The sequence below is a fragment of the Centropristis striata genome, chromosome 14 (assembly GCF_030273125.1).
Source record: "Centropristis striata isolate RG_2023a ecotype Rhode Island chromosome 14, C.striata_1.0, whole genome shotgun sequence".
Lineage (NCBI taxonomy): Eukaryota > Metazoa > Chordata > Actinopteri > Perciformes > Serranidae > Centropristis > Centropristis striata.
In genome coordinates, this window is record NC_081530.1 from 36,718,946 (window position 1) to 36,740,873 (window position 21,928).

At 38.7% G+C, this 21,928-nt stretch overlaps 2 protein-coding genes across 2 annotated transcripts; one reads left to right on the forward strand and one right to left on the reverse strand.

The window, feature by feature from the left end:
• The first annotated feature begins 4,508 nt into the window (after window positions 1–4,508).
• On the forward strand, window positions 4,509–6,296 carry jtb (jumping translocation breakpoint). The gene is made up of 5 exons (XM_059349269.1): window positions 4,509–4,541; window positions 4,727–5,252; window positions 5,547–5,680; window positions 5,760–5,839; window positions 5,953–6,296. Exons 1-5 carry the CDS (start codon window positions 4,509–4,511, stop codon window positions 6,107–6,109), a joined length of 930 nt encoding a protein of 309 aa, XP_059205252.1. The 3' UTR covers window positions 6,110–6,296.
• Window positions 6,297–14,390: 8,094 nt separating this feature from the next.
• Window positions 14,391–20,401, reverse strand: glmp (glycosylated lysosomal membrane protein). The gene is made up of 6 exons (XM_059349270.1): window positions 20,288–20,401; window positions 18,835–18,999; window positions 18,453–18,551; window positions 16,122–16,511; window positions 15,597–15,865; window positions 14,391–14,792 (listed from the first exon to the last, which is right to left on the reverse strand). The coding sequence occupies exons 1-6, from the start codon at window positions 20,399–20,401 to the stop codon at window positions 14,612–14,614; spliced, it is 1,218 nt and encodes a 405-aa protein (XP_059205253.1). The 3' UTR covers window positions 14,391–14,611.
• Window positions 20,402–21,928: the final 1,527 nt, after the last annotated feature.

Below are 21,928 nucleotides of genomic sequence, written 5' to 3' on the forward strand. Positions count from 1 at the left end.
AGAACTAATTTCTGTCTCTTCAAACTGAACAGAGAATCTGAAAACTCTCTAATTTAAAACACGACGAGACAAAAAAAATAAACTGATGTTTGATAAGGTCTCTACCTGTCTGTCTCTCTCTACCTGTCTGTCTCTCTCTACCTGTCTGTCTCTCTACCTGTCTGTCTCTCTACCTGTCTGTCTCTCTACCTGTCTGTCTGTCTCTACCTGTCTGTCTCTCTCTACCTGTCTGTCTCTCTCTACCTGTCTGTCTCTCTACCTGTCTGTCTCTCTCTACCTGTCTGTCTCTCTACCTGTCTGTCTCTCTCTACCTGTCTGTCTCTCTACCTGTCTGTCTCTCTCTACCTGTCTGTCTCTCTACCTGTCTGTCTCTCTCTACCTGTCTGTCTCTCTCTACCTGTCTGCCTCTCTACCTGTCTGTCTCTCTCTCTACCTGTCTGTCTCTCTACCTGTCTGTCTCTCTCTACCTGTCTGTCTCTATCTACCTGTCTGTCTGTCTCTCTCTACCTGTCTGTCTCTCTCTACCTGTCTGTCTCTCTACCTGTCTGTCTCTCTCTCTACCTGTCTGTCTCTCTACCTGTCTGTCTCTCTCTCTCTACCTGTCTGTCTCTCTACCTGCCTGTCTCTCTCTTTACCTGTCTGTCTCTCTACCTGTCTGTCTCTCTCTACCTGCCTGTCTCTCTCTACCTGTCTGTCTCTCTACCTGTCTGTCTCTCTCTACCTGTCTGTCTCTCTACCTGTCTGTCTGTCTGTCTCTCTACCTGTCTGTCTCTCTACCTGTCTGTCTCTCTCTACCTGTCTGTCTCTCAGTGTAACAGGGAGAAGTTCTGTTGGAGGGGGCGGAGTCAGAAGTCACCTGTCCAGGTGTGTCTCTGTCCTCGAGGCTCCAGGTGTTCACGTTTTTTCGTCCACAGTCTCTGAAGTTTCTTCATCTTTAAAGGTGAAATATTACAAATATGATTTATATATTTTTATATTTATAGAAATAGACATATGATCTCTATTATAAATGCAGTAAATAGAGTTTATATTTACATATGGTGTTTATTTATTTATTTATTTAAGAACCTGCGCAGCTGCAGAGACGCTGTGATGACGTCACTCTGACTGTCCCACGTTCTCCTTGACAACACCACACAGGAAGCAGGAAGTGCCGCGTATTACCCTTCACAATAAAGTGTATTCAGCAGAGTTGTAATAAAGATTTATTTACAAAGTGAACAGATGATTCGCAGTAATGTTGTTGTGATTAATTTAATATTTATTATAAACTGTTGTTATTATTTCTGTCACTGACACCCAGTAAAGGTTATTTATTATTATTATTAGTAGTAGTAGTAGTAGTAGTAGTAGTTTTTTTGTATTATTATTAATAGTACTATTATTTTTTTTATTAAATAGTGAAATCATTTTGTCGTTTTAAATGTTAATGTGTGAAAGGATTATTCTATAACTATTGTTTTCTTATTGATTTGAATTTTAATGCAATAAAACATCTTTACTATGACTACTGTTGTTATAAATATTACTATTTTTATTTTTTATTTTAAATCAAGAATTTAATTCTTCCAACTTTTTACTGCTGATATAACAATAAATATCTCTTTTGTTAATGTCTCAGAATCTGAATAAACATAAATAAACCTTATTTATTTAATCTATAACTTAAATAAATATAAATAAACATTATTATTTAATATATGAACATAAATAAATATAAATAAACATAAATCAACCTTATTTATTTAATCTATAAACATAAATAAACCTTATTTAATCTATAAACATAAATAAACCTTATTTATTTAATCTCTTAATTAAATAAACATAAATAAATATAAATGAACATAAATAAACCTTATTTATTTAATCTATAACTTAAATAAATATAAATAAACATTATTATTTAATATATGAACATAAATAAATATAAATAAACATAAATCAACCTTATTTATTTAATCTATAAACATAAATAAACATTTAATCTATAAACATAAATAAACCTTATTTATTTAATCTCTTAATTAAATAAACATAAATAAATATAAATGAACATAAATAAACCTTATTTATTTAATCTATAACTTAAATAAATATAAATAAACATTATTATTTAATATATGAACATAAATAAATATAAATAAACATAAATCAACCTTATTTATTTAATCTATAAACATAAATAAACCTTATTTAATCTATAAACATAAATAAACCTTATTTATTTAATCTCTTAATTAAATAAACATAAATAAACATAAATGAACATAAATAAACCTTATTTATTTAATCTATAAATTACATAAACATAAATATATTTCTGCCGTTACGTCATCACGTGTGCGTGGCGTTTTATTGTGAAAGGGTGTAGCGGAAGTGTTTGTCGGTTGTTTCCGGTCGGGGTGTTCGGACAGATCCGGTCCCAGTCGGTAACAGAAGCTCCGTTAACGGGACAGATGGTTTACCGGACGGGTGGAGTCGGTTACTAACGGGTCCCGAGTCGGTTCTTAACGGATACTAACGGATATTAACGGATATTAACGGATCCTGGTCCCGAGAGTCCCGGTGAGTGTTCACAGAGGAGCGAGGCTAGGCTAGGCTAGGCTAGGCTAGGCTAGGCTAGGCTAGGCTAGCATGTCCCGTAGGTAAACACGGAGCTAGCAGGCTAACTATTAGCACTTAGCGGACGGTCCGTTTGTCTCTAAACATCTCAACTTTCGGTCATTAATCGATAATATTGATCGTTTAATCGCTGCTGACGTCAAAGCTTCGGTGTGTCGCATCGAGTCACGTGACTAGCTCCGTTAGCCTGCTAGCTGCGGTGCTAACTCCTCTTTGTTTGTTTTCAGTCATCAAATTAACTGTCTATATATTTACCTGTTTATTTATATATTTACCTGTTTATTTATATATTTACCTGTTTATTTATACATTTACCTGTTTATTTATACATTTACCTGTTTATTTATACATTTACCTGTTTATTTATATATTTACCTGTTTATTTATATATTTACCTGTTTATTTATACATTTACCTGTTTATTTATACATTTAACTGTTTATTTATATATGTACCTGTTTATTTATATATTTACCTGTTTATTTATATATTTAACTGTTTATTTATATATTTACCTGTTTATTTATATATTTACCTGTTTATTTATATATTTAACTGTTTATTTATATATGTACCTGTTTATTTATATATGTACCTGTTTATTTATACCTTTAACTGTTTATTTATACATTTACCTGTTTATTTATACATTTACCTGTTTATTTATATATTTACCTGTTTATTTATATATTTACCTTTTATTATTTAAGCAGAAATCATGTTATCAAGATACAGTTCATGACGTCAGGACATAAAGTCCAGCAGCCTGTGGATATATATATATATAGATATATATATATATGTATATATACATATATATATGTATATACATATATATATATATATACACATATATATATATATATATATATGTATATATACATATATACATATATATATATATATATATATATGTGTATATATATATATATATATGAGAGAGAGAGAGTCTAGTCCAGTCTAAGTTATGTCTGTGAAGATTATAAGGACATAGTTTATTAAACTCATTGTTGGGGACGTTACTTTTAAAAACCTTTTTTAAATCGACGTATGTCTGAGAATTTTAATTTTTTTCTAAGCGGGTTTCAGAACAGAACCTCATAGACAGGAACCTGGAGAACCTTTGATATGAACAGCTGGAAGACAAAGTGTCCTTCAGGGTGTAACACTGAGCTTTAGCTGCTGGGACCTTCGTCCTCCTCATCAACAGGCAACATGTGTGTCTGTAGCCACGCTGAGCCGCTGAGATGCTTCATTAGGTCACAGTTACTGACAACACTGCAACACCTGAACGCTAACTCAGAGTTAATTTATATCTCACATCAGAGATATCTGCTTATTTATTCTCTGATCAGATAGTTCTTCTTAGTCAGCACTTTTTATTTTACACTGTTTCACTTGTTTGATATAAAGATTCCACGGCTTTTTCCTTATTTCAAGAATTTTAAGAAAAATATTCTACATCCAGATAAAAATCTTTGTATCTGTCTGAAGAAAAGTTGACTAGTTTTTAGTGTGACTTTTCTGGTTTCTATAAATATAATGCCTATCATATTATTATGTCCAGATGATGGCTCTAGCATTTACTGATTATTAATTCAAGAATAGTTTTACACATATTGAGAAAATAGGTCACGTGTATTTCATTAGAATCAATAAAAAGTCACTTGTTATCAGTCAGAATACACTAATTCTAAGGTATTTGTGGTTCATTGAGATTAGATATTTTTACTGGTTTTTGAAAGTCTTGACAAGACACATTTTCTTCTTCCATTGGCAGATAATTTTGATATTTTTAAGCAAAATACACCTCATTTTTGTATGTTTTTTTCTTGTTTTTAAGAGCTGACTTTTTTCAGTTTAAACACTTCATGTTATGTAACATGTACGTTCTTTCCTTTTACCTCCAAGAGATTGTAAAGGTTGTAACGATGGAAATAGTCATTAATTACATTTATTAGATTATATATTCCTGCCGTGTTATTAAACCTGAACGTGTCTGACGGCAGATCTGCTCTCATGTTCCACTCTGATCTTCAATGTAACATTTTAAGGAATAAAACATGTTCCAAACTCCTCACACTAAACTTTTATCTTTCAGGATTCAGCAGCAGGAAACCTTCCAGTCGCCCACAGACCAGACCAGGGTCACCAGGGGGCGGAGCCAGTCCCCGGGTCAGGGTCACCAGGGGGCGGAGCCAGTCCCGGGTCAGGGTCACCAGGGGGCGGAGCCAGTCCCGGGTCAGGGTCACCAGGGGGCGGAGCCAGTCCCGGGTCAGGGTCACTGGGGCGGAGCCAGTCCCGGGTCAGGGTCACTGGGGGCGGAGCCAGTCCCGGGTCAGGGTCACCAGGGGGCGGAGCCAGTCCCGGGTCAGGGTCACCAGGGGGCGGAGCCAGTCCCGGGTCAGGGTCACCAGGGGGCGGAGCCAGTCCCGGGTCAGGGTCACTGGGGCGGAGCCAGTCCCGGGTCAGGGTCACCAGGGGGCGGAGCCAGTCCCGGGTCAGGGTGGCTGCGGTGGCGTCCTGGTGGAGGAGCAGGCTGATGGAGAGCGACTGTCGGATCCCCGTGGCCTGCTGTCGACCCCGAGTCCTCGTCCTCCACGCTCTCTTCTGGGGCCTCGTGTCCCCTCAGGTCAGTCAAGGGTCAGAGGTCAGAAGTGTTGGGAATTCAGGATGCCTTGGCAGGGCGTCAAATACGTAAATAAAAGGGCGTTATCTTAAATGCTATCCCTCCCATAAGGATATAATAATTATGAATCTAATTATAATTAAATTACCATATTAATATTTAGTAGTGGTTGAAGGAATTTGGAGTTCTTTTCATAGAAGAGGTTGACATCTCGTTCACAGCGTACAACATTAAATAGACAGCATTTAAATGAAAAAGGTATTTATTGTAAAACAATAAATGTGTTTGTGTTTCAGGGTGTTTGGCGCCGCTCTGCTGAGTGAGGAGAAATCCTCGGTGGCGGTGAAGCCGGCGGCGGCGCCCTGCTGGCTGCTGGAGGACTTCGTGGTGACGGCCGAGTGTTCGCAGTGTAACGCCTTCCAGACGGTGAGACGCCCGTTACCATGACAACGGCAGCAGCAGCGGTGGTTGTCATGGCGCTGACGTTGTTGTTGTTGTGTTTCAGAGGTCGTGGTCGTCCTGCGGCGCCACGGGATACGTGGAGCGAGTCAACTGCACCCGGACCAACAAGGACGAGTACAAGAGGTCAGAGTCACTTCCTGTTGGTTACTGTGTTTGTTTACTGTTTGTTTGCTGTTTTTGTTTGCTGTTTGGTTACTGTGTTTGTTTACTGTTTGTTTACTGCTTGTTGTCCACAGCTGTCGCTCGTCCGTGATGGAGGAACATCTCTTCTGGAAGTTCGAGGCGGCCATGTTGGCTCTGACGGCGGTCTTCGGCGTTCTGGTCGTCGTCCGTCAGCGATGGCTCGACCGCCTCGCCTCCGAGAAGGTCCGCCGCCAGATCGAGTCCATCTAGGAGGAGACACGAGGCCTGGACCAGGACCAGGACTGCTGCTGGACCAGGACCAGGACTGCTGCTGGACCAGGACCAGGACCGCTGCTGGACCAGGACCGAGTGGATTTTATCCTGCAGCAGTTTTTAACAGCTGGACTCTGAGATCCTTTAGGGATCAGGACTAAAGAAAAACCTGAACTCTGTTTCTTTATGAACTTTATTTAAACAGAATTAAGAAATCTTAAATTGTCTACAATAATAATTATGATAATAATATCTTCAATCTGAATTTATTTAGTTTTTAAACACGCTGACAGTTTAATTTTGATGATAATAGTAATTAATAAGTCCTTAGACTTATGAGAATTTCACTTTTGTTTTTAATTGAACCCTTTAAAACTTTAAGTTAAAAAAATGAAAAACTTTGTTTTGAATTTATCCTCCAACTGATTGGTTGAGCTCACCAGTCGCTGGGCTCTGATTGGTTGGTTTGAAATCATTGCTGATGTCATCATCTGAACCTTCTCTGATTGGTCGGCAGAAGATCCGAACTAACTCGATTACACAATGTCTTAGAATTAATTATTTTCTTTAGTTTGTTACGTTGCTTCAGCAGCTGGCGCTCAAACGTCCGAGTGTCTTTGAACGCAGCTCCAGTGTTTTATTATTAATTTAGGGTTCGACTGTAAATATGTTTGGTTTGGTTTTTCTCTGTTTCTGACAAAATAAACTGATGAGAAACAGTTTGTTGAAAAGTTTCTGAAGCAAGAAGAAAACATGAAAATGAATCAGGATATGAAGCCTCAGGGTCTTATTGTTCATATGTATTCATATTATAATTTATATTATAGATATATAATGTTATATCCTTTATCACAGCATCATTTCTACGTACAAACGTACTCGTGTCTCTCTTTTATGAGTCAGTTTATCAGTTTCCTCAAATTTTAAAATGCCTAAAAGTGCTTCAAATAAGTCAATTATAGTCTGTTGATACATATTAGAGCATAATATGGCCAGAAATGACAGAAAACACCAAATTATGGGATGTCCAAAAAATGACCCAATCAAAAAAAACTCATACTATGAAATGTTGATTTTTGTCAAAAATGGTCAAATTTCAAAACGCTGAAAATGGACCAATTATAATCTGTTGAAATATTTCAGTTAAATAGTCAGTTGTAATACAGATTTAAAAATATATCTATATTTGTATGTTTATTACATCACTGTCAACATCTGTAGAGTCTCTGGTGTTTGTAGTGAGTCACAAAGAGCTGAGAGGAAATAATACAGACAGAAAACATGGAAAATAAATCATTTGTTGCTGACATTCTCAAGATATTAAAGGCCTGTTAGAGGGTTTAATGTAAAATAATGTTCCTCCAGACTGAGACTCTTCTGTAGAAATCTTTGTAAAGAAACATATTTCATGTGTTTTATTTTTACTGTCCAGACTTCCTAAAAAAGGATTTGGGCCTAAAATGGTCTGGAACCAAACTTTTCTTTCCTCTATTAATTAATTTTAACACTATAGCATCGTCTAATTTATTGTTAAAAACAGAAAACTGTAATTAAACTCTGGCAGTTTAAATGTGAACACATGATATTTTTATGGTTTTGTTTCCTATAGTTTCTATATGTTCTATGTTCATATCAACTCTTGCACAATAAATAAAGTGAAGAGTAAATCTGAGCATTGCTCTGCAGGTTCATGCTGATTTTAAACAGCAGAGGGCGTGTTGAGACATTTTCAAACCACTAAATGATGATTTTTATACATTTGGTGATAAATGTGAGCAGATTCATCACTGATATACTTTCCAGTTGTACAGCGACCACTTTAATGAAAGATGAGTGTTTCTCTTCTTGCTGCTCACAATAAACCAACAGAGAGAAACAGACGTTCAGAGAAGAAACTTGAACAGAGAGAAAAAGATGCTGATGATCCAGTGAAGTGATTTCACAGAGTTTATTAGTATTGATTCACCTTCAGACAGACATCAGTGTGTTAACAGCAGGAGGTGGACTGGAAGCAGCTCCCCTCTGACTCTGATCTACTGTCAGTACATTCAGCTACAATAGAAATGAATCAAAGCCTTCCACCTGGAACAGGTCATCAACATAGTTCAACTAGTCACTACAAGCATGCAAACACATGAAGACACCAGGGTTTAATAGTGATATACTGTGGTTACATCAAATACAAGCAGGTGACATTTGATGGTAATGTACGGTGGTTAAATAAGAGTACATCCCATTTTATAGTAATGTACGGTGGTTAAATAAGAGTACATCCCATTTTATAGTAATGTACGGTGGTTAAATAAGAGTACATCCCATTTTATAGTTATATACGGTGGTTAAATAAGAGTACATCCCATTTGATAGTAATGTACGGTGGTTAAATAAGAGTACATCCCATTTTATAGTAATGTATGGTGGTTAAATAAGAGTACATCCCATTTGATAGTAATATACAGTGATTAAATAAGAGTACATCCCATTTTATAGTAATGTACGGTGGTTAAATAAGAGTACATCCCATTTTATAGTAATATACTGTGGTTAAATAAGAGTACATCCCATTTTATGGTAATGTACGGTGGTTAAATTAGAGTACATCCCATTTTGTAGTAATGTACTGTGGTTAAATAAGAGTACATCCCATTTGATAGTAATGTACTGTGGTTAAATAAGAGTACATCCCATTTTATAGTAATGTACGGTGGTTAAATAATAGTACATCCCATTTTATAGTAATGTACGGTGGTTAAATAAGAGTACATCCCATTTGATAGTAATGTACGGTGGTTAAATAAGAGTACATCCCATGTGATAGTAATGTACGGTGGTTAAATAAGAGTACATCCCATTTATAGTAATGTACGGTGGTTAAATAAGAGTACGTCCCATTTTATAGTAATGTACGGTGGTTAAATAAGGGTACATCCCATTTGATAGTAATGTACGGTGGTTAAATAAGAGTACATCCCATTTTATAGTAACGTACGGTGGTTAAATAAGAGTACATCCCATTTTATAGTAACGTACGGTGGTTAAATAAGAGTACATCCCATTTCATAGTAATGTACGGTGGTTAAATAAGAGTACATCCCATTTTATAGTAATGTACGGTGGTTAAATAAGAGTACATCCCATTTTATAGTAATGTATGGTGGTTAAATAAGAGTACATCCCATTTGATAGTAATATACAGTGATTAAATAAGAGTACATCCCATTTTATAGTAATGTACGGTGGTTAAATAAGAGTACATCCCATTTTATAGTAATATACTGTGGTTAAATAAGAGTACATCCCATTTTATGGTAATGTACGGTGGTTAAATTAGAGTACATCCCATTTTGTAGTAATGTACTGTGGTTAAATAAGAGTACATCCCATTTGATAGTAATGTACGGTGGTTAAATAAGAGTACATCCCATGTGATAGTAATGTACGGTGGTTAAATAAGAGTACATCCCATTTATAGTAATGTACGGTGGTTAAATAAGAGTACGTCCCATTTTATAGTAATGTACGGTGGTTAAATAAGGGTACATCCCATTTGATAGTAATGTACGGTGGTTAAATAAGAGTACATCCCATTTTATAGTAATGTACGGTGGTTAAATAAGAGTACATCCCATTTTATAGTAATGTACGATGGTTAAATAAGAGTACATCCCATTTTATAGTAATGTACGGTGGTTAAATAAGAGTACATCCCATTTGATAGTAATGTACGGTGGTTAAATAAGAGTACATCCCATTTGATAGTAATGTACGGTGGTTAAATAAGAGTACATCCCATTAGCAGAAACACCTCCTTCAGGAGGAGACCCAGGTGCGATTGCCCCGTGGCCCTAACTAAGGTTTCTTTTAATATTTATCAGTTGTAAATATATTTTAAAGTGATACATTTAAGAACAGAATTAGGAAATAATTTGAAAAATCTAAAAACTGAAAGATGATTGAAGCCAAAGTACTAAATCAATAAAAGCACAGATTGGGTCCTTTAAAGCTGGAAAATGAGAATAAAATGTTCTGTCTCTCTGAATTTTGAGTAAAAATGTAATTGAAGAAAACATTTCTCAGGTTAACTTTAGCTTCTTTCATTTCAGCGTTTTTCTATCAAACCTTATGAATACATCAAATAAATGTGCAGTCTTTACATCAAATACATTTTCTGTTTTTTCCTCCAAATCTTAACATTTTAAAGTATCTCCTCATTCCTGTTTGAACGTGTTCTTACCTGTGTTGTTGGTCTCTGATGCTGAGGAGGAAGAAAGCAGAAAACATGTTATATATCAGCAGAAAGAGGAGGGACACAGCTGTAGTCACATGAATTTTTCTTTAAAAAAGTGAATAAAATAGAGAAGTGTTTATATTTATATTTCCAAGTGCCCACAAGTGTCACAAATGTTTAAAAAACAACAACACAAATGACCAAAAAAGAAAAAGGAAAAATACCTAAAAACAATGTAAGTTGACTAAAAAAAGACACATAATGACAAATGACTATAAAAAGACATTGACATTTTTTTTAATTTACTATAAAAATGACCAAAAAACAACTTAATATGACCGAAAAACAATGTAAAATGACCAAAAAGGTGAAAAAATACTACAAAAAGACACAAAACGACCAAAAACTATGTAAAATGACTAACAAGACACATTTAATTACAAGTTTTGGTCACTTTTTATAAGAGAAACCTTCGTAACTGATGATCAGTTCAAGGACCGTCAGAAAGTTCAAACTCTAACGATAATGTCTCTTTTTACGGTTTCTTTCTGATATTTGTTGTATTTTTGCTGGTTTCTCAAAGAAAGAAAACTTCGGGTTAATAAAGTTTGGTGATGAAGAACTCAGCAGCTGCGTCACACTGACAAAACTATATTTTATAAACATTGTTGTGTATTAATTTGAAGATGTATTAAATTATCAGACATAAAGCAGTTTAAATATGCATCAAACACACAGAAATACACAGCGTCAGTGTGAGGACGACACCAGCTGAGGAGCGCTAAGTCATAAATATATATAAAGCAGTTTCAACGTTTGACTCCACCCACCTCAACGTTAGACTCCACCCACCTCAACGTTTGACTACTCCACCTCAACGTTTGACTCCTCCACCTCAACGTTTGACTCCACCCACCTCAACGTTTGACTCCACCCACCTCAACGTTTGACTCCTCCACCTCAACGTTTGACTCCTCCACCTCAACGTTTGACTCCTCCACCTCAACGTTAGACTCCACCCACCTCAACGTTTGACTCCTCCACCTCAACGTTTGACTCCTCCACCTCAACGTTTGACTCCTCCACCTCAACGTTAGACTCCACCCACCTCAACGTTTGACTCCACCCACCTCAACGTTTGACTCCAACCACCTCAACGTTTGACTCCTCCACCTCAACGTTTGACTCCACCCACCTCAACGTTTGACTCCTCCACCTCAACGTTTGACTCCTCCACCTCAACGTTTGACTCCTCCACCTCAACGTTTGACTCCACCCACCTCAACGTTTGACTCCTCCACCTCAACGTTTGACTCCTCCACCTCAACGTTTGACTCCACCCACCTCAACGTTTGACTCCAACCACCTCAACGTTTGACTCCTCCACCTCAACGTTTGACTCCTCCACCTCAACGTTTGACTCCACCCACCTCAACGTTTGACTCCTCCACCTCAACGTTTGACTCCTCCACCTCAATGTTTGACTCCTCCACCTCAACGTTTGACTCCTCCACCTCAACGTTTGACTCCACCCACCTCAACGTTTGACTCCAACCACCTCAACGTTTGACTCCTCCACCTCAACGTTTGACTCCTCCACCTCAACGTTTGACTCCACCCACCTCAACGTTTGACTCCTCCACCTCAACGTTTGACTCCTCCACCTCAATGTTTGACTCCTCCACCTCAACGTTTGACTCCACCCACCTCAACGTTTGACTCCTCCACCTCAACGTTTGACTACACCCACCTCAACGTTTGACTCCTCCACCTCAACGTTTGACTCCACCCACCTCAACGTTTGACTCCACCCACCTCAACGTTTGACTCCACCCACCTCAACGTTTGACTACACCCACCTCAACGTTTGACTACACCCACCTCAACGTTTGACTCCTCCACCTCAACGTTTGACTCCTCCACCTCCTAAAACCTAAAACACCTAACACCTAAAAATCATCATTTAGTGGTTTGAAAATGTCTCAACACGCCCTCTGCTGTTTAAAATCAGCATGAACCTGCAGAGCAATGCTCAGATTTACTCTTCACTTTATTTATTGTGCAAGAGTTGATATGAACATAGAACATATAGAAACTATAGGAAACAAAACATAAAAATATCATGTGTTCACATTTAAACTGCCAGAGTTTAATTACAGTTTTCTGTTTTTAACAATAAATTAGACGATGCTATAGTGTTAAAATTAATTAATAGAGGAAAGAAAAGTTTGGTTCCAGACCATTTTAGGCCCAAATCCTTTTTTAGGAAGTCTGGACAGTAAAAATAAAACACATGAAATATGTTTCTTTACAAAGATTTCTACAGAAGAGTCTCAGTCTGGAGGAACATTATTTTACATTAAACCCTCTAACAGGCCTTTAATATCTTGAGAATGTCAGCAACAAATGATTTATTTTCCATGTTTTCTGTCTGTATTATTTCCTCTCAGCTCTTTGTGACTCACTACAAACACCAGAGACTCTACAGATGTTGACAGTGATGTAATAAACATACAAATATAGATATATTTTTAAATCTGTATTGCAACTGACTCTATTTAACATTTAACTGAAATGTTTCAACAGATTATAATTGGCCCATTTTCAGCGTTTTAAAATTTTGCCATTTTTGACAAAAATCAACATTTTATAGTACGAGTTTTTTTTGATTGGGTCATTTTTTGGACATCCCACAATTTGGTGTTTTCTGTCATTTCTGGCCATATTATGCTCTAATATGTATCAACAGACTATAATTGACTTATTTGAAGCATTTTTAGGCATTTTAAAATTTGAGGAAACTGATAAACTGTCTCATAAAAGAGAGACACGAGTACGTTTGTACGTAGAAATGATGCTGTGATAAAGGATATAACATTATATATCTATAATATAAATTATAATATGAATACATATGAATAATAAGACCCTGAGGCTTCATATCCTGATTCATTTTCATGTTTTCTTCTTGCTTCAGAAACTTTTCAACAAACTGTTTCTCATCAGTTTATTTTGTCAGAAACAGAGAAAAACCAAACCAAACATATTTACAGTCGAACCCTAAATTAATAACTAGAAAATTTCCTCTGGGGAAATTCTGAAAGGGCCACGGGGGCTACTGCCGGTGTGTGTACACTATGATGAGATTCTTCAGAGATTTATAACTATGCCCTTTAACCTCAAAATGTGTGTGTGTGTGTGTATCGAAGATCGAATAAAGTTACCTGTGTGTGTGTGTGTGTGAGTGTGTGCGCGTGTTTGAAGCATGTGTGTGAGTGTGCGCGCTTACGTGCATGTGTGTGTGTGTATCTGTAACTGTAATCACATCAAAGATCAAAACAATCAACAGAATTAACTGACACCTGTTACGGCACAGTGACAGCAGCCAGAGGTGGACAGACTGGAATTTCTGTCCTCGAACAGAAAGCATTTTTGGTAAAACCATAATACCTATCATTGATCCGACTTCACTTTGAGCGTCCTGAGTTCTTCCTGAACGTCTACATATGATTTTTTTGAGAAAAATGAAAAAATAGCTTTGTTAGAGCGATCTAAAAAAACTGTTACATCTCTCTTTTTCAGAAATCTTCCTGCGCTTTTAATATGGGAGCCAATGAGGCTGTTGGTGGTGTTGGTGGATCATCTCTGCGTCTTACGCCCAAACTATAACTCTGACAGCTTACTGTTCTTTTTCGCTCATATTTTTTCGGCTGTCCCATTCACTTCAATGCAAAATTTTGGGCAGTTTTTCGCGACTTCCGTCGCGAAAAATTCGTATTCTGTAGAGAAAAGTAATAGCACACCGATCCCGATCAAACCGCACGTTTTGATGTATAATTTGTCATTCAACTCTTCAAGTTGTAGGACTAGTAGCGGGAAGAAATTGCGTCCGGAAGAGGAAGAAGAAGAAATCCACAGTATAACAGTAGTGCTCGGTGCGATTGCCCCGTGGCCCTAATAATAATTATAATAATAATAATAATAAGTGAAACTTTGTAAACATCAGAAAACTGAAAATATTCCCAAACCAACTGAAGCAGGAAGTCCATATAAGGTGTTGTTGTTTATTGTTGATAAAACATCAGATGCAAACTTGATGTTGACATTTAATCACCATAAAAATCATTAAAATAATTTAAAGTCTTATTTTGTTTCCATTAAAAACATAAAAAGAAAATAAAAAAAGTTTAAAAACGAGTCCTGGGACCTGATTGGCCGGTCGGACTGTGATGTCATCATCTCAGAGTCTTTAAAAACAAATCTGGATTCCGTCAGTTGATTGGCTCGTAGGCCGCCGCTGAGGCCGAGGCCGCCGCCCTCTTCAGGACGCAGACGCAGACTCCGCCCACCAGCAGCAGCAGCAGCGGCGTGCCCAGGCCCACCGCCATCATGGCGAGCACCAGCGGCGAGAAGGAGTCCACGGGCGGGTCGCCGGTGCCGAGCAGCACCGTCCTGAAACACCAGAAGAAGAACTTCATTCATTAACTCGTTAACCCTTTGATGCTCAACATGGTCTAAAGTGACCCGACAGAGTTTTTATGTTCTATATCTTTGCAATAAATTATTTTCATCATTCAGTATTCCAGGTTTCCCTCAATTAGTTTGTTTTTGATCATCATACATCATAATTTTATGTTTTCTTTCATTCATTTTTAATAAAATCCCTTTTTGTGTCACTACTCTTCTAATGCACAACATGTAGCTAAACACTTAACTCTTAAGTAGTTAGCTAACTTCTTGGCTTAGTATTTAGCTAAGTAGCTTGCTAAGCTAACTACTTAGCTAACTTCTTGGCTTAGTATTTAGCTAAGTAGCTTGCTAAGCTAACTACTTAGCTAACTTTTTGGCTAAGTATTTAGCTAAGTATCTTGCTAAGCTAACTACTTAGCTAACTTCTTGGCTTAGTACTTAGCTAAGTAGCTTGCTAATCTAACTACTTAGCTAACTTTTTGGCTAAGTATTTAGCTAAGTAGCTTGCTAAGCTAACTACTTAGCTAACTTCTTGGCTAAGTAGTTAGCTATATAATAACACAAAACCTTTTTTCTTCATGAAGTATGAGAGGCTAAATGGAAATAATGATCTGTTAGATATTTAAAGGATACTTGGAATATCCAATCAATCACACAGCAGCATTAGCTAACATGGGAATGAACGAGGGTCATGTTGTGCATTAGAAGGGTTAATGACTTAATTCATTAATTGATTGATTAACTCGTTAGTGACTGTAGCTAACGAGCGTCGTCATGGGTACCGACCAGCTGAAGAACTTGGTGCTGTTGTAGAACGGTTCTCCGGCGAGTCCGAAGCTCACGTTGAGCCCGAAGGCCCGCGGCGCCTCGTAGAACGCCAGCACCAGACCGGACGCCTCCGCCGCCGCCGCGCCGCTCCGAGGCTGCGGCTCCGAGTGGCGGCACGGCGTGGCGTCCTCCAGCGCCGGCGCCGCACGCCGGTACGCCACCGGCTTCCACTGCAGGAACCCCAGAACCTCAGAGGACCCGTTCTCCACCGACAGCCAGCGGGACACCTGGGGGTCAGAGGTCACAGGTCAGCACCACACACCTGGGGGCCGACTTAAGGTGGACCGGCTGATTTAAGGTGGACAGACTGACTGATTTAAGGTGGACAGACTGATTTAAGGTGGACCGACTGATTTAAGGTGGACTGACTGACTGATTTAAGGTGGACAGACTGATTTAAGGTGGACTGACTGACTGATTTAAGGTGGACTGACTGATTTAGGTCAAAGGTCACCAGCGAGACACCTGAGGGTCAAAGGTCACCTTGAATATTGAGGGTGTGAACTCGTCGTCGATCGATCGATGAACCTCGACGCGGTCCGGAGGATAAGCCCCGCCCACGGTCTGCAGCTCCAACAGGAACCTGGAACGAGTCGCCCGCGGCAACACGCCGTCCAGCCACACGGCGAGCTGGGCGGAGTCAGCCGTGTGCAGGAGGCGGGGCCAAGACTGGCCACGCCCCTCGGATCCAAACACCGACAGCTGCACACACAGCGAGCCGCCGGCGAAGGCGGGGCCGGCGGCGGCGCCGCAGAGCAGAGCGGTCGGACCCGACAGGTTCAGACGAGACCACGTGAAGTTCTGCAGCTCGTACGGCGGGAAGAGGTCAAAGGTCGGCTCGGCCGTGTCGTTCACATCATCATACTCCAACAGCTGGGGACAGGAAGCAGACTTTCAAAGTAAAACACTCACAGGTCCCACTTTTAAGGTGGACAGACTGATTTAAGGTGGACAGACTGATTTAAAATGGACACACTGATTTAAGGTGGACAGACTGATTTAAGGTGGATAGACTGACTGACTGATTTAAGGTGGACTGACTGATTTAAGGTGGACTGACTGATTTAAAGTGGACTGACTGACTGATTTAAGGTGGACTGACTGATTTAAGGTAGACAGACAGACTGAATTAAGGTGGACTGACTGACTGACTGATTTAAGGTGGACTGACTGACTGATTTAAGGTGGACTGACAGATTTAAGGTGGACAGACAGACTGATTTAAGGTGGACTGACTGACTGATTTAAGGTGGACTGACAGATTTAAGGTGGACTGACTGATTTAAGGTGGACAGACAGACTGATTTAAGGTGGACAGACAGACTGATTTAAGGTGGACAGACAGACTGCTTTAAGGTGGACAGACAGACTGATTTAAGGTGGACAGACAGACTGATTTAAGGTGGACTGACAGATTTAAGGTGGACAGACAGACAGACCAATTTAAGGTGGACTGACTGATTTAAGGTGGACTGACTGACTGATTTAAGGTGGACTGACTGATTTAAGGTAGACAGACAGACTGATTTAAGGTGGACTGACTGACTGATTTAAGGTGGACTGACTGACTGATTTAAGGTGGACTGACAGATTTAAGGTAGACAGACAGACTGATTTAAGGTGGACTGACTGACTGACTGATTTAAGGTGGACTGACTGACTGATTTAAGGTGGACTGACAGATTTAAGGTGAACAGACAGACTGCTTTGAGGTGGACAGACTGACTGATTTAAGGTGGGCTGACAGATTTAAGGTGGACAGACAGACTGATTTAAGGTGGACAGGCAGACTGCTTTAAGGTGGACTGACTGACTGATTTAAGGTGGACTGACTGACTGATTTAAGGTGGACTGACAGACTGATTTAAGGTTGACTGACAGACTGATTTAAGGTGGACTGACAGACTGATTTAAGGTTGACTGACTGACTGATTTAAGGTTGACTGACAGACTGATTTAAGGTGGACTGACTGACTGATTTAAGGTGGACTGACAGACTGATTTAAGGTGGACTGACAGACTGATTTAAGGTGGACTGACAGACTGATTTAAGGTGGACTGACTGACTGATTTAAGGTGGACAGACAGACTGATTTAAGGTGGACAGACAGACTGATTTAAGGTGGAAAGACAGACTGATTTAAGGTGGACAGACAGACTGATTTAAGGTGGACTGACAGACTGATTTAAGGTGGACTGACTGACTGATTTAAGGTGGACAGACAGACTGATTTAAGGTGGACAGACAGACTGATTTAAGGTGGACTGACAGACTGATTTAAGGTGGACTGACAGACTGATTTAAGGTGGACTGACTGACTGATTTAAGGTGGACAGACAGACTGATTTAAGGTGGACAGACAGACTGATTTAAGGTGGAAAGACAGACTGATTTAAGGTGGACAGACAGACTGATTTAAGGTGGACTGACAGACTGATTTAAGGTGGACTGACTGACTGATTTAAGGTGGACAGACAGACTGATTTAAGGTGGACAGACAGACTGATTTAAGGTGGAAAGACAGACTGATTTAAGGTGGACAGACAGACTGATTTAAGGTGGACAGACAGACTGATTTAAGGTGGAAAGACAGACTGATTTAAGGTGGACTGACTGACTGATTTAAGGTGGACTGACTGACTGATTTAAGGTGGACTGACAGACTGATTTAAGGTGGACTGACTGATTTAAGGTGGACTGACTGATTTAAGGTGGACTGACTGACTGATTTAAGGTGGACTGACTGACTGATTTAAGGTGGACTGACTGATTTAAGGTGGACTGACTGACTGATTTAAGGTGGACTGACTGACCCTGCTGAAGACGACGGCGGTGCTGTACAGGACGCTGCTCTCTGGCTCCACCTTCAGGCTGCCGCTGATGTTACGAGCCTCAAACTGAGGCCAGTTCACCTGTCGGGACCAGAACCAATCAGAGTCCAGGATCAGAAACACGCTATTTCACCTCATTATTATTATTATTATTATTAATATTATTATTATAATATCACACATTATCAAAAAGCTGTTGAAGAACTCAAATGTTTTATCATCATATTTAAACTATAAAGATTATTTGATGTTTTGGTTCTGAATGTTTTTAATGGTCAGAATCGTTTCAGTGTGAATATTAAATGTTTAAATGTTTATAATCGAGTGGTTAAATGTCTAGAAAGCGTGCTGATGATGAACTGACGGTGACGGTAGAAGAAGACGTGTTGGTGTGGACCAGCAGCAGCGCCGGCGCCCCCTGGCTGCTAAACAGGAAGTGCAGCGTGTCGTTGTCTCCTTCGGCTCTCACGTGCAGCAGCTCGCCACCGCGCGGCGGCGAGGGAGCGCCCGGGTTCAACGCCACCGTCACCTGGAGCAGAGAAGAAGAAACAGATCACTGATCAATTACTCACTGATCAAAGAATAAAATGATTCAATAATAAACTGATCAAAGAATAAAATGATGAAATAATAAAATAATAAACTGATCAAGAATAAACTGATCAAAGAATAAAATGATTACATAATAAACTGATCAAATAATAAACTGATCAATAATAAACTGATCAAAGAATAAAATGATCAAAGAATAAAATGATTAAATAATAAAATGATTAAATAATAAACTGATCAATAATAAAATGATCAAAGAATAAACTGATCAATAATAAAATGATTAAATAATAAACTGATCAATAATAAACTGATCAAAGAATAAAATGATTAAACAATAAACTGATAAATAATAAAATGATTAAATAATAAACTGATCAATAATAAAATGATCAAAGAATAAAATGATTAAATAATAAACTGATCAATAATAAAATGATTAAATAATAATCTGATCAATAATAAAATGATGACATAATAAATTGATAATAAATTAATTAAAAAAGATACTGATTAAACAATACACTGATTAAATACATTGATTAAATAATAAACTGATTAAATTATAAACTGATTAATTAATAAATGTATTCAATGAACTGATTAAATAATAAACTGATTAAATTATAAATTGATTAAATCACTGAATTGATTTGATTAAAAAGCATCTTGTAAAAAGCACAAACAGTTTATTTAAACTTATTTATTATTTATTAAACCACAGAAAAAGAAAAAAAACATTTAAACACATTTTGAAGGAAATTAATAAAAATAAATGTTTATTTTTTTATTAATTCCTGTTTAAAGATTCAGTAACTTTTTTATAATAATTTATCTCATAAATATTTAAACTCACAGCAGAAACATAAACAAATAAACATTTAAATAATTCAATAAATAAACATTTAAATGAATAAACATTTAAATAAATAAAGACTGTTTACTGAAACAACAAACAGAATCCGGATGTTTGAGTTTTAAACTCTTTATTTGTGTTGATTAAAATTTGATTCTTGTTTTATTTTTCAACCTTTAAAGTTCAGAAATCTGAAACTTTTGTAACTTAAATCATCAAGTAGATTTAAACTATTAAATGTATTTAAATAAATATAAAATACTGAGATAAATTTAACGTTTGAACGGATTAATTTCTGTCTGAAACTAAACAATAAATAACTAATAAATAATTAAGTGTCAACAGTTTCACTTCCTGTTTGTCGTCTCGGTTTTAACGTTAAAAACAAACATTGAGAAACTTTTCTCACCTTCCGGTTGGAGCTCCGCGTCACTGCGTCACTCAGAGAGAGAAAAGAAACGAGAGAAAAGAGGAAAAAAGGAGAAAACATGAAGCTGCTGCTCCGCTTCTTCACCGCCGCCATCTTTGTTGTGACCGAGCGGCGCGCGGGTCACGTGACCGGCCTCATATGTCAGCTGACCGCTGGAGGCCCCGCCCCCTGGTGACGCTAGAGGCCCCGCCCCCTACGTCACAGACAGCTGCGTCATTAATCACATTGGTGAGCGTATTGTGTCACTTCCGGTGTTTCTGTGTGTGCTCGTAGTGTAGTGCTGTGCTTGTTTGCTGCTCTTGCTAAATACAGTTAACTCTGTTAAACGCTACACACTATAACCATAACGGATACCTGTCCGCTTCATTTATACATACGCTAGTTTTACTTAAGCACCCGTATCTATCTGCTCCTTGTAGCGACTTGTCGCTAATCTTATCTGTCTGATACTACTCAGTTGTGTTAGCTACCTAGCCTAGCTGCTAACCATGTCTTCTCCCCCTCACTCTCCTGCTCTCTCTTGCCCGGTGTGTCAAATGTTTAGTTACTGCTTAGCCTCCTTTAATGATAATGGTACTTGTAATAAGTGTAGTGCTTTAGCTGTGTTGGAGGCGAGGCTTAGTGAACTAGAAGTGCGGCTCCGCACCATGGAAACTAATTCGGTAAAGTTAACTGCAGCAGTTAGCCAGTCGCCCTTAGCTGGTGCGAGCCGACATAGTGCAGCTAGCCGTTCCCCGACACCTCCCGAGCGGCCGGACGGCTGGGTGAATGTCCGAAGGGGGAATAGTCAGAAGCCGAGGCCCACGATGGTTAACCACCAACCGCTTCACGTCTCCAACAGATTCTCCCCACTCAGTAACACACCTACTGAGAAGCCAACTCTGATCAGTGGCGACTCCATTCTTCGGAACGTGAAGTTAGCGAAACCAGGCACCATAGTTAAGTGCATCCCGGGGGCCAGAGCGGGCGACATTGAATCCTTTTTGAAACTGCTGGCTAAGGATAAACGTAAATACAGTAAAGTTGTTATTCACGTCGGCAGTAATGACACCCGGTTACGTCAATCGGAGGTCACAAAAATTAATGTGGAATCGGTGTGTGCATATGCCAAAACAATGTCGGACTCCGTAGTTTTCTCTGGTCCCCTGCCAAATTTGACCAGCGATGATATGTGTAGCCGCATTTCATCGCTCCAGCGCTGGTTGTCGAGGTGGTGTCCAGCAAACAACGTGGGCTTCGTTAATCATTGGCAAACTTTCTGGAGGAGACCTGGTCTTATTAGGAGAGATGGTGTTCATCCCACTTTGGATGGAGCCGCTCTCATATCTAGCAACCTGACCAAGTTTATTAGCGGTCCAAACCCGTGACAAGTCAGAGTTGAGACCAGGAGGCAGAGTCGCAGTGTAAAACACTTCTCTGCCTTTCCCTTTGAGCAGTCATCCACCCAAAGCCCCATAGAGACTGTGTCTGTCCCCCATCCTCCCAAAGTTAAGTTAATTAAACCAGGTTCTAACAGAAGAGGAGTTACCCAAAATAACCTAATAAAAATTGAAACTTCAACTGCAAATAAACAAAAACCCAAAATAATTAAATGTGGACTCTTAAACATTAGATCCTTAT